At 54.2% G+C, this 13348-nt stretch overlaps 1 protein-coding gene across 1 annotated transcript in view; it reads left to right on the top strand.

The window, feature by feature from the left end:
- AKAP1 (A-kinase anchoring protein 1) overlaps window positions 1-13348 on the top strand; it is a 32736-nt gene that overhangs the window by 15384 nt on the left and 4004 nt on the right. The window contains exons 2-6 of the mRNA XM_004271788.4: window positions 4046-5687; window positions 8219-8352; window positions 9847-9973; window positions 10504-10631; window positions 12514-12691. Of these exons, the coding sequence (XP_004271836.2) occupies window positions 4070-5687; window positions 8219-8352; window positions 9847-9973; window positions 10504-10631; window positions 12514-12691 (2185 nt within the window). The 5' untranslated portion in view covers window positions 4046-4069. The remainder of the gene's footprint in view (window positions 1-4045; window positions 5688-8218; window positions 8353-9846; window positions 9974-10503; window positions 10632-12513; window positions 12692-13348) is intronic.

The raw sequence follows: 13348 nt of genomic DNA, 5'->3' as shown, positions 1-13348 counted from the left end.
AGACATCACGTACCCACAGTGGTCTACCGCTTTTATTTTCTGTATCATGGCAAGTTTTCCATGTCAGTACAGGAGAATCAGCCTCATTTTCCAAAACTGGTATGACCATGGAGTCTACGATAGATTTAGCAGCCGTTGCTTTGAGTCTTGTTTCAAATGGTACCCTAGTGAGCACTCTTATATAGACCTCTGCCTGTGGTATTTTTTTTAAGGAAAGATTCCAGGTGTGGGATTTTGGGGTCATAGGGTAGGGTCATCAAGGTGTTTTGTTTTTTTTTAGTTGGGGTATAGTTGTTTTAGAGTGTTGTGTTAGTTTCTGCTGTACAGCAAAGAGGAGTTAAGTTCCCTGTGCTATATATAGCAGGTTCTCATTAGTTATCTGTTTTATACATAATAATGTATATATGTCAGTCCCAATCTCCCAATTCATGCCACCCCGCTCCTTTCCCCCCTTGGTGTCCATACATTGGTTCCCTACATCTGTGTCTCAATTTCTGCCTTGCAAACAGGTTCATCTGTACCATTTTTCTAGATTCCACATATATGCATTAATATACGATATTTGTTTTTCTCTTTCTGACTTACTTCACTCTGTATGACAGTCTCTAGGTCCACCCACGTCTCTACAAATGACCCAATTTCATTCCTTTTTATGGTTGAGTAATATTCCATTGTATGTATATGTACCACATCTTCTTTTTTTTTTTTTTAATTAATTTATTTATTTTTTGCTGTGCTGGGTCTTCATTTCTGTGCGAGGGCTTTCTCCAATTGCGGCGAGCAGGGGCCACTCTTCATCACGGTGCGCGGGCCTCTCACTGTCGCGGCCTCTCTTGTAGAAGAGCACAGGCTCCAGATGCGCAGGCTCAGTAGTTGTGGCTCACAGGCCTAGTTGCTCTGCGGCATGTGGGATCTTCCCAGACCAGGGCTCGAACCCGTGTCCCCTGCATCGGCAGGCAGATTCTCAACCACTGCGCCACCAGGGAAGCCCGTACCACATCTTCTTTATCCATTCATCTGTCGATGGGCATTTAGGTTGCTTCCATGACCTGTAATTAGTGCTGCAGTGAACATTGGGGTGCATGTGTCTTTTTGAATTATGGTTTTCTCAGGGTATATGCCCAGTTGTGGGATTGCTGGGTCATATGGTAATTCTGTTTTTCTATTCTACTGTTCTCCATAGTGGCTGTATCAATTTACATTCCCACCAACAGTGCAAGAGGGTTCCCTTTTCTCCACACCCTCTCCAGCATTTATTGTTTGTAGATTTTTTGGTGATGGCCATTTTGACCAGTGTGAGGTGATACCTCATTGTAGTTTTGATTTGCATTCTCTAATAATTAGTGATGTTGAGCATCTTTTCATGTGCCTCTTGGCCATCTGTGTATGTCTTCTTTGGAGAAACGTCTATTTAGGTCTTCTGCCCATTTTTTGATTGAGTTATTTGTTGTTTTGATATTGAGCTGCATGACCTGTTTGTATATTTTGGAGATTAATCCTTTATCCATTGATTCATTTGCAAATATTTTCTCCCATTCTGAGGGTTGTCTTTTCGTCTTGTTTATGGTTTCCTTTGCTGTGAAAAACTTCTAAGTTTCATTAGGTCCCATTTGTTTATTTTTGTTCTTATTTCCATTACTCGAGGAGGTGGGTCAAAAAATAGGGCCATCAAGTTTTAAGAGGGGTACAAACTTCTCCTTTCCTTGGCCTGTACAATGCCTCGTCTGCACAGACTCATTAAAGTGGGTTCTAGATTTAATGTGGAGTAGAACCTGAGTTCAACCTCTTGGCTGTGTGACCTGGAGTTATTTTAACCTTTAGGATGGTAATGCATATTGCAAACCCGGTGGTTGAGGATTAAGCAATGCAAGGGAAAGCATCTAGTGAGGTTCCGTGTTTGAATTTGAAGCTCTAAGGTAGCATCATTGGAGTTTTGTGCCTGAAGGGATTAATATAGTCTTCTGAGCCCTGGCCATTGTTTAACTCTGCTTTGTATTTTCCAATTCCATTGCTTCATCTTCAGATATTAGCAAGAAGGTTTATTTTTACAGATGAAGGAGTTTCTGGAGATGACCCCTCCCACCCCTCCCCGACCCCCTCACTTTGGAGCAGAACACTTTTCCTAGTCCTTCACAAGCTGTCATGTTGCTTGTGAGTCCTTTGCTGGTCTTGTTAAATGGTCTGGGGTAGAGCTGAGATACTGTATTTAGAGCAGTTTCTCAGGTGATGCTCAGTGCTTCTGGTCCATAAACTGCACTTTGAGAAGCAGAGTCTCCAGGACGTTTTTTTTTTGTGTGTGCACTGGTTAAACTTTTTTTGCCTCGGTTGAACATTAGAACCACCTGGGGAACTCTGCTCTGGGTTTTCCCGAGAACATTGATATAAGAAAATTAAACATTGATATAAGTAAATAAGAGTTGTTAAAGCATTTACATTCATCTCTGCAACAAAGCACAAACCAAATTAAGGAGTAATTCACCATATCAGTGGAGGATTTTTGGTTTTAAGAAGACTTACAGTTTTTGCAGACAGAATAAAATTTGCTGTATGGGAGGCAGAGGATACAAGTGTGTATTCTAGAATAAGTTTGTCGCATACCTCTAATGAGAGCTAACCTGCTTTACAATGATTAACACGTATCTCAAGTGATCTTATACCAGCCATCCTTTACAAGGTGTGTCCCCACCTTACAGGTGAAGAAAACAGTTCCCTGTCTCCTTTACGTGTCTCCCGCCTTCCTCTAGGCTCTTATTTCTACTTACCGGGATCTAACGGACTCTAGGTCTTTAGCTTTCTTTCGCTTAATACTCTTTGTCCTGCTCCCAGAATAAGCTAGAGACACAGTTTGGTGTGTGTGCCTTGCAGACCAAAGCTGGTTCTCTGTTGTCTACAGGAAAAAGTCCAGACTCTGCAGCGGGTGCAGGACCCTCATCGAGCCCAGTAAACGACTTGACTCTCAAACATGACCCTATCTCCACGCCACTGTGTGTTTTACTGGTCCCTCACCTTGGAGTATCCCCTATCCTTTTTCTGGGGCGGCTGCGTTGTGTCTTCGTTGCTGCGTGTGGGCTTTCTCTAGTTGCGGCGAGCGGGGGCTACTCTGTTGTGGTGCGCGGGCTTCTCATTGCAGTGGCTTCCCTTGTTGTGGAGCACAGGCTCTAGGTGTGCCGGCTTCAGTAGTTGCAGCACGTGAGCTCAGTAGTTGTGGCGCACGGGCTTAGTTGCTCCGCGGCATGTGGGATCTTCCCGGACCAGGGATCGAACCTTTGTCCCCTGCATTGGCAGGCAGATTCTTAACCACTGTGCCACCAGGGAAGTCCTCCCCTATCCTTTTAAAAATCTTACTCATCCTCTGTTCTGACTTTACTGCTGCGTAACTACTATTTCATTGACTCATGATTTTGGGGGTGCACGCAAGGGACATGTACATGTGGATTCCATTGGTATTTAAAAATGCTCCAACACCACCTGGATAGATAAGTGCTCTGGGAGTTTAGAGAACTAAAGCACTAAACATAACTAGTCCCTTGGGGGAACATAGGGAGAATTTGGCATCAAGAAGTGATGCAAGGGCTTCCCTGGTGGCGCAGTGGTTGAGAGTCTGCCTGCCGATGCAGGGGACGCGGGTTCGTGCCCCGGTCCGCGGAGCGGCTGGGCCCGTGAGCTGTGGCCGCTGAGCCTGCGCATCTGGAGCCTGTGCTCCGCAACGGGAGAGGCCACAACTGTGAGAGGCCCGCGTACCGCAAAAAAAAAAAAAGAAGTGATGCAGGAAGGGATTTGGTTTCAAGAGAAGGCTCAGCTTGTTTCAAGGGAGTGTGCATGGATGAGGGAGCAGAAGTGGGGGGAGGTGTGTCTTCCTGCCCACCCACCTCCAAGGATCACCCAGAGTCTTGGGTGTGCCGAGAGGGAGGGATGCTCCTTGCGGGGTCAGGGAAAGTGGGGGAGCGAAGGCTCTGCCATAACCTGTTTGTCTTTGCTGTGCAGTCACATCAGGATCCTCTTACCTGGCTCTCACAGCATCCCCTTTTCTCTCCTGTTCTCGCAGGTATAATTACTTCAGGCCTCCAGGATGGCGATCCAGTTCCGCTCACTTTTCCCCTTGGCACTGCCTGGAGTGCTGGCGCTCCTCGGCTGGTGGTGGTTTTTCTCTCGTAAAAAAGAGCACTTCAGCAGCCACAACAAACAGATGGGGGCCAGCGCTGTGAAGCTGAGGGCTGGCCCTGCCACGGAGGACGCGCTCCCCGTGGAGGACCCCTGTCCTGGAGCAGCGGCCCCGCCCCCCGGTGCCGCCCAGCCGCTGGAGAGGGAGCTCCCCACCGCCAGCAAGCCCCCTGTGGAGCCGCCGGCCCTGCTGCGGGCACACCCGGCCTACCGGCGACCAGAGTCCTCGGGCGGCCTTCCCAACACCACGGACACGAGGTTTCCACCAGGACCATGCAAAGAGGACAGTGCAAGGGTGGAGCTCGCTCTGACGGGTGACGAAGCCAAGTGTGCTCCTCTAGAGTGTCCCCTGCCGTCCCCAAAAGGCGTTCCGTTCCCCCACGAAGCAGCTGAGGTGTGTAATCGAGAGACCGTGATGGGCAGGCCGGCAGGGCGGTGCCAGCAGGGCCAGTCTGCAGCCCCCGCAGAGAAGGTGGACCCTGGGGAGAAGACCAGGGAGATGGGTGGCACCGAAGGCACAGGTGATGCGGTGACGGGAGAAAACGTGCCGGAAGAAGGTCCCGTGTCCCGGGAGCAGGGCCCCGAGTTGCCGAGCAGCAGAGCCCCCAGCCTGGCTCCCTTGGGAGGAGGGGGAGAGAAGGGGAGCAGCCTGCTGGCGGTGGACGAGGAGCCCGTGGGGAAGTTGCTGAGTAGCTTCGTGGAGTCGGCCCACTCGGAGCTGGCAATGCCCAATGAGACACCAGCACCCCGGGTCAGGGGGAGCAGAGGCTGGGACGGAGACTTCAGCCGGGAGCTGGGCAAGGAAGAGACCTTGGACAGAAACGAGAAGGTCGAGCAGGCTGCCTTCCAGATCATCTCCAAAGTGATCCTGGAGGCCACCGAGGAGGTGCTGAGCACCACGATGGGCAGGATCGCGGGTCGGATGCATCCGGCCTCGGCCGCTCAGCTCCAAGGGCCGAAGGAGGAGAGCTGCGCCCGAGCCCACCAGAGAGCTGCCCTGGGCCAGGATGCCGCGGAGCCTGCTCTGGCCACAGCGGAGGCAGCCACGGGCCCGGTGGACGCCGCCTTCCCCTCCGCAGACCTGCCGGCAGAGGATCTGCCCCCACCAAAGACGTACGTGAGCTGCCTGACCAGCCCCCTGTCCAGCCCCACCAAGGACAGGAAGCCAAAGAACTCCGCGCACCACGTCTCCCTGGCCCCCTGCCCTCCACCGGCTGCCTCCCTTGGAGAGTCACTGGACGAGGCAAGCATCCTGGCAGAAGATGCCGCTTGTGTCACCTGCGTGTCCAGCAACGGCCAGGGTGTCCCCTCCGTGGCCTCCTCTGGGCAGTGCTCAGATTCTGTCAGCACTTCGGGGCTCGAAGACTCTTGTACAGAGACCACCTCCAGCCCCAGGGACAAGGCTGCCACCCCGCTGCTGCCAGAAAGTACTGTGCCCTTCAGCAACGGGGTGCTGAAAGGGGAGCTGTCGGACCTGGGGGCTGAGGATGGATGGACCGTGGGTGCGGAAGCAGATCATTCGGGAGGTAGGAGGGCCTGGGGTGTCCCTCAGAGGACCAGGGGGTCTCCCTTTATTTGGTCGGGAAAGGCAGCCGGCCTGCCTCTGCTCCTTGTGCAAGTAATGACGCTCTCCAATGCTGTGTCCCAGCCGGCCTGCAGAAAGTCGGGGTACAGCATAGAGCTGGTGGGTGACTGAGAAGTTAAGCTGCCCTGAACCCCAAAGCCACGGGAACTGTAACTTGGTTCGTCAGCCAGGGACCCTTCCCAGTCCTTCCGAAGGAACCAGCTCAAAGTTGGGTTCACCCATTAACCTGAGTGTGTCTCTCTCTTAAACGCTAACCTCGTAGTAGCTTTTTTTCTAAAAAGGAGAGGCCTCCTCAGCTTTAATTCCCTTGAGTACCAAGGATGGGTAAGCTTTTTTTTATGGTTTATTTCCTTTTAATCATGTGCTTGTTCCCATGTCTCCGCCTGCTTTCCTTCTCCAGAAGCTCTTTCGGGGTAAGTGCCCAGAGAATGGCCACAGCCTTGAATCCTTGCGGGAGGCTCATGCCTCCCTGCGTGTTGCTGTCACCTATTCCTTCGCAGAGAACCTCAGCCATTTCCTTTCTGTGCAGCCGCAGTTCCACCCCCGGGAAAGGGGCACTTTGGTAACGAAGTGTCCACTGGGTTTTTCGAGTGCTGACCCCAGCGTAGACAGGTCAGCAGCTCCTGTCCCCGGTTTTGCAGCTTCCCTGGGGTATTTTCATTGATCTCACGGAAAGAGACCATGGATTCCCTCTGTGGGTATCCAGCTTGCTTGTCCTGGAGCCACTCCCTACTGTCGCGGCTCCAGGAAGGTCGGGACTCTTGGGAATATCACTGCTTTCAGCACCATCTGGTGTGTACCACACGCTACAAGTCGTCACCTGTAAGATGCTATTGTTAAGACGCTGCTGTTCTGTGTGTACCTCCAAAAGAAAAAAGAAATGCTGCTGCTCACGAGTGTAGGAAGCCAGAGACCGTAAGATGCACCCAACTTCAGGGGTTTTAAAATTGTTTTAAAGCATCTTAAAATGGGTGAAAATCTTTTAGGAATAAAGGAGTTTCCCTTTGCCTCTTGCCCCTCAGCCTCACCATGCTGACTCCAGTTTGATTGTAGTAGCTACTCAGATGTGTCCAGGCTGCAGGGGAGAGAGTGGTGAGCGGGGAGGTGTGGGCATGGCAGGTGGGAGCGTGGTGGAGCCACCCACTGAGCACTAGCTGTGCCCGGCTCCAGGCTCGAGCCTTCCAGCATTCTCCCGCAGTAGCCCTGCCTTGGGCGCGAGGAGGTCGAAGCTTAGAGTGGCCCAGGGACCACCCAGCTGAGTGGAGCCGGCCTTGCCGGAGTTCCTGGTGTGGTTGGAGCTGCCTCTAGGTGTCACTGGGGTGACAGGCGCATCCTGTTCCGTCGGGCAGCGGCTGGGGGCCGTGTATGAGCCGAGCCCCCCGTCAGCCACCTCTGGTCCTAGCAGGTCGGCTAAGCAGGCTTCTCTCCGAAGGGGTGGCGTTCCCTGCGTGAAGCCCGTCTGGGCCCCCGGGGCTGAAGGAGTCGCTTCACGGGGACTCGTCCTTAGCTGGCAGCAGCGCCTGCCTCCCCGGCATCCAGGTAGCAGGTGGATTGCTCGGCAGGGGCCTGTGTCCGTCCAGGGTTTGGAGAAACGGTGTGGAAAATAACCTAGTTAGTAGACGCTGAGGAACGACCTCCTGGCAGTTGAGCCTTCCATATTGAAGCCAGAGCCACTTCTCTGAAGCTGGTGTGGCCCCCGTTTTCTGAGATGGGCCCCTTGGCACACCCCGCGCGGGAGTGGAGCAGCCCCTCTCGGAGCCAGTCCCGCTTCCCTCTCTCTCCTCTCGGGACCGGGACCGAACTTTCGCTCCGGTTTTGAGCGGGGGTCGAAGACCCCCTGGGCCCAGAAGAGCACTCAGAGGGGCGGCACGAGTCAGGCCTAAGCGGAGGGGGGGGGGGCCTCCTTCCTTCACCTTCTCTAGCAGGGCCCTGTCCGGGATAAGGGCCGTGGAGGACTCTCTCTAGCTCTGCTTGGCGGAAGGCCACCGCCTGTGTGCCCAGGCCTGGGGCCTTGGGGACCAGGGGCCCTTCGTCTGAGGGGCTGCCTAGTTGGAAGGGTGCGGACCAGCTGTGACGGGTTGGTCTCCATGGGGACCTACTTCCAGCTGCTGAGACCGTGGGACCTGCCGGCCCCCCTCCCCCCCGTGGGCCCCCCTTCCTGGGCCAGCGTCGCCCTCTTCGTAGTTCACCACTTGTCTCTGCTCCAGCAGCTGTGCTGGGCGCGGCTGCCAATTAAGCAAGTGGGACTGTAAGTGACAGGCTAAAATTAGGTGTCTCTACACCCCCAGGCCTCCTTTCATTGGGGGCTGTTCTGAGCCTTCTAGACTGCGAGTTGACAGTCACCTGCCAAGTTTGAGGGAGGGGGCAAGGGGCGGGGGCCTCCCGGGAATGCGAGTTTGGAAGTTGGATGTTATTAACTGCTCCGGCTGGTGTCTGTCTGTGTGTCTGTGCGTGTTGCTTCCTCCCCTGCAGGTTCGGACGGGAACAGCATGGATTCGGTGGACAGCTGCTGTGGCCTCAGGAAGCCTGACGGTTTCCAAAATGCCCAGGCAGGCTCCCATCCCAAGAAGGTCGACCTCACCGTCTGGGAGATCGAGGTGCCTAAGGTAAGGGCTGCAAGCTCTCAGTGCCCCCAGGCTGGGGTCAGGGGTCTGAGGGAGGGGCCGTAAACCGGAAGAAGCCCCCAGGGAGCCAGAGGCTGAAGGGATGGGAGCGCTCCACTTTGCCGGGATCCAGAGAGCTTCCTGCAGAGTGGAATCCCTCCGGCTGCCTTCAGGAGCATCCTCTTCCCACTCGCAGGCCTGCTCCCCTCCTCTGGGGCTTTTCTTGTGGGCCTGGGACTCAGATCTGTTTGGAGATGGCAGCAAGACCGGACTGAGGGCAGGGGCCGGCCGGGAGTCCCCTCGCTGCTCTTCTCGTGCTCTCCGACGCAAAGTGTGTTTTATGATTGAGCACAGCATAAACTTGTATCTTAGAGGGCTTGAGAAGTATAGCAGTGTAGGAAGAAAATAAAAATCAGGCTCTAATTCCACCCCCGAGAGTGACGGGGAAGACTTTTATTTCCTTCTCATCTTGCACCCTGTGGTTTTTAAACAAAACTAAGATTATGTTGCTCTAATTAATGCTTTTAAATATTTAACAATTTAGCTTTCTGAGTTATTCTTTGAAAATGTAATTTTAACTGCATTATGCATTGTGTGAATGTCAATTTACTTCACCAGTCCCCCAGTTCCAGGGTGCTTAAGTGGTTTCTAGCTTCTTTTCTAACTTACATCTTACTAGCTCGATCTTGATGTCTGTCTCTGGGGCTCAGAAATAATTGGCCGACTGCATTCTCCTGAGGCTCTTAGCCTCCCACCGAGGTGGAGACTTGGATTGGTTTGAACTCGGGGTCTAGGGGGCTGCTCTGCCCTGCGGTTCTGGCTCCCTGAGTTCTTTCTTCCCCTGGTCACCCTGATGGCAGTCCTGCCCTCTTCTCCTTCAGTGGTTGCAAAGGGCACACCCAGGCAGCTCTGGGTGAGGAGTGACCATGTCCCTAGCGGCTCCTCGGGGTGGGGTCGTTGGGGAATGTTTCAGGGCTCATCTTAATGTTGTGGCTAAGTTTGGAGCCCAAGGGCTCTTTCATAGACTTTTATTTTCAAATTGAGCCTCTTTTTCGGACCTGAGCAGACTTGGAGGAGTGGACGACTTGTAAATCAAACTTTGTGCTAGTGAAACATCTCATAGTGTGGATCTGGGAGGAGAAAATACTGCCTCTGCAGCTTCTGAATACGGGCCCCACTGTCGGGGATGAAATGGAAACTGCCCAGGCCTGGAGCCATACTGCCTAGTTCAGCTGCTTAGTCGCTGTGTGAGCTTGGGCGAGTTACTTAACCCCTCTGGGTTTGTTCCCTCAACTGTAAAATGGTGATAAACACATGCTGTTTGTTTCATACATTGACTCTGAGTAAATGTAAGTGCTTAGAACGGTGCCTGGCAAGTGAGTGCTGACGTGTTAACAGATATTATGTTCGAGCCTGACCTGGTATAACACAAAGGCAGGTCTTGGGGATGCAGGGAGTTGATTTCTCACTGAGTTCTCGTCTTTCCTTCTCTGGAAGCACCTAGTTGGGCGGCTGATTGGCAAGCAGGGGCGGTATGTGAGTTTTCTGAAGCAGACGTCTGGTGCCAAGATCTACATCTCGAGCCTTCCGTACACCCAGAACGTCCAGATCTGCCACATAGAAGGTCAGTGGCGGCTGCTGCCCTGTGTTGAGTTTCCTTACCTGAAGTGTAAGTAACTTGAAGCGTTTGAGTCCCGGTTGCTCCCCTTTTGGGATTTAAGTCTCTGAGTGGAAAGCCCTGCTTCTCACCCTAGGTGAAGGGAGTGGGGCTTCCCTTTACCCTCCTTTCCACTTCTGGTGCTTGAAAGAGACTTGGGTCCCCCCTGAGTCTGGTCTTCTGGTCAGGAGAGGCGTGGGCACTCAGGGGCAGGCCAGGGGTCCTGGGTTGATGGTCGAGGAAGCCTGGGCCTCCCTGGCTGCTAGGCTCCTGTTACCGTGAGTGTAGTCACAACAGCAGAGGTCTCGTCTGAAAGGTCAGCAGGCGGCAAGCTTCTTTAGGTGCCTTTCATCCGGAGGCGAGGCCTGGCATTCTGGCACGTTAGAGATGTACCCGAACTCTAGGAAAAGTCCCGTGCAGTGGGGGGTGTGCCTGAGTGCCCTTCTGCTGTCTGTCTTACCCCTGTGGCTGTGTCCTGCTTCCCACACCCCACTCAGGCTCTCAGCATCATGTGGACAAGGCCCTGAGCTTGATTGGGAAGAAGTTCAAGGAACTGAACCTCACCAACATCTACGCTCCCCCACTGCCTTCGCTGGCCCTGCCTTCTCTCCCGATGACTTCCTGGGTGAGCATGCCTCTGGGGGCCGGGGCTGCCTGTGCCCCTTTCCCCCAGCCTACCCCGAACAGGAGACTCCCAAGAGCGTGGGCCAGGAAGGCCGGGAGCACACTGATGCCGGTGCCCTCTTACCTCTGCCCTCCACTGGTCAGTTCTGCTTCTAGCCTGTGCTCTGGATCGGGTTGAGGGCCGGAGTGCTGGTAGGAAGCCACAGGCCTCTCGGTCCCTGCTGCTCGGAAGGACCGCTCTCCCCTGGCTCTGCCGCCTGGGCACCCTTCGTGTTTTCAGGGCGTTTGCCTAGAGAGGATTGTAGTCTGTCCAGACTGGGTGTGTGCAGGCTGGCTCGGGACTCCTTAAAGCTGGTGCTGTGTCCTGGATCACCTCTGAGACCTGGTTGGGACCCACCGTTTTGGGCTCGAACAGGCTCTTACTGTGTTGTGTTCCTTCCTCCTAGTTGAGCCGGGTCTAGCGGTGGCCCTGGCGAAGGCTCCCCTTCGCCTTCCTGCCTCACGGGAGGTTCCTGGGTCATAAAGGAGAAGAACCCCTGCCTCCGCCCCCACCCCGGAAGCCCTGGCAGAGGGGTAGCGGGCGCATTGGAGGCCTGCGTGCTGGGGCTGCAGGCTCTCTGGGGCCTGTCATCCTTCCCTGCTGTGTGCCCCCAGCCCTGTTGAGCCCCGTCTCACCGGGAGTAGAGCTGTAGGGTTCTGAAGGCCGAGAACACTGCATTTCACAGGTGGAGTGAATGTGCAGCTCCAAGCAAATGGCCTCCCTGGATTTTGTTTAGGGGAGGGTATCTTCCTCCCTCCAAAGACCTTTGTGCTTTGCGGGGAGAGGTGAATGTCCCTTTCCTTTCCCATGGGTATCTGGGAGTGGGCTGAACCCCACTCCACGCTCCACTTCTGAATCATAGGGTTTTCCCCACCAGGTTCGACCACAGACCCACTCTTTTTTTAAGTAAGTGAGTGGTTGGTAAGGCTTCCTCCCCTTGTGCTCTGTGGCTGGGTGGGACTGGAGAGGTGCCTCTCAGCCAGCAGCACTGAGAGGACGGGGGCAGGAGCAGGGGGGAGGCACAGAACTGTCAGCCAGAGGCTCTTTTTGTGGCCACCTGGGTGGGAGGTGGAGTAGATGCCCTACTGTGTCCATCCGGCGCACCTGGATGTTGCCTTAGTATCAGGGAAACTAGTGCCTTAAGGACAGTTTTTTTTTTTTTTTTTTTGAGAGACCAGTCTTGGCCTCTTCAAGGGTCTTTAGCATGGGACCTCGCACCGAGCAAACCTACATTCCAAATCCCAGAGTGGGAATGAGTTGGGAGGATGTCTGTGGAGAGTCGAGAAGAACAAATGACTCGGACTGTGCAGACCTTGACAGTGGACCTGACCTCAGGCCTCTGCTTGCTGGTAGAAAGGCAGAGCAGAGAGATGCTGTCAAACCAGAGCTCCTGGGGTCAGCTGCAGGTCCCAGTGAGCTGGCTGAGGGGTCCGAGGGCTGGTCTACCTCTTATTCTTGTTCTCAGTGGCCACCTCATTCCTGTTTGCCTTCCCTGGGTCTTACAGACTCTTGAAGAGGCGAGGGAGGGAAGTTGTGCCCAGGCCAGTGGGAGGAGGGACGTTGCATCCACAGCTGGCTCCTGGGAGCCTCTCTGCCCAGCTGAGCTGAGGCCGCCTCTAGTGGTTACTTGTGGTATTGCAGGGCAAGGGCCGCAGTGGAGCCAAACACTGCACGGCTAAAATAGCTCTCCTTGAACCTCTGTCAGCCTCTGGGTGCCATGTTGCTTTGGGTAGTCATGGCTTTTTCAAAGATGTGCCAGTTCAGACACTTCCCCTGGGGCCTCAGTGCTCATCCCAGACATGAGAAGAGTTGCTGCCGTGCTCACCACCCCTCTCCTCTGCAGCTCATGCTCCCGGATGGCATCACTGTGGAGGTGATCGTGGTCAACCAGGTCAATGCCGGGCACCTGTTTGTGCAGCAGCACACACACCCTACCTTCCATGCGCTGCGCAGCCTGGACCAGCAGATGTACCTCTGCTACTCTCAGCCTGGAATCCCCACCTTGCCCACCCCAGTGGAAAGTAAGTGCTGCCCCGGGGGTCAGAGGGGAGCCTGGGCTCTGGCCAGGCTTGGGGAGAAGCTTTGGGGGTCTCCTGTTGTTCTGCCCTTGGTCTTGACCGAGAGGAGGCTGTTTTGGACCCTTCATGGGAGCAGCATCCCTGGGTTCTTGCTGTTGGCATGGAGTGTGCTGGGCTGAGTTTCCTGGCTAGCCCAATATGGCGTTTCCATCGGCTGGCGGAGGAAAGGGGTCAGAGTAGAGTGTTGGCACCAGCTCTGCTACTTACCTGTTGAGTGGGGCTGATACCCACTTGATCTAGGAATCGCAGTTGGCTACTGTGTGTGTTAAACAGTACCTGATGCAGATGCAGGTCCCATAGAAGATCCCCAAGTGCAATAAGTCCTGTGGTGGGTTGGGTCATCTCTAGTGGACAGGTGAGAAAGTCAGTGACTTGCCCAGGTGGTCCCTGCGCAGGAGCGTTACCTTTGTTGCCCTCGCTAGCGGGAGGGAATCGAACGTTGAAACGTGTCTCTAACCCACCCCATCAGGGACTCCTAACCTGGAGCCCCCAGAGGGCTTTAAGGCGCGAGGAAAACCTTTGAAATTTCAGTAGCATTTTTTATGGGTTTTCTTTTAGAGGAATAAGGATTTCACTTTTGTCAGATTCTCTGGTGTTGCT

This window comes from Orcinus orca, chromosome 19 (assembly GCF_937001465.1).
Source record: "Orcinus orca chromosome 19, mOrcOrc1.1, whole genome shotgun sequence".
Lineage (NCBI taxonomy): Eukaryota > Metazoa > Chordata > Mammalia > Artiodactyla > Delphinidae > Orcinus > Orcinus orca.
The sequence above is the reverse complement of the archived record's forward strand: the minus strand, read 5'-3'. Positions and strand labels throughout refer to the sequence as shown.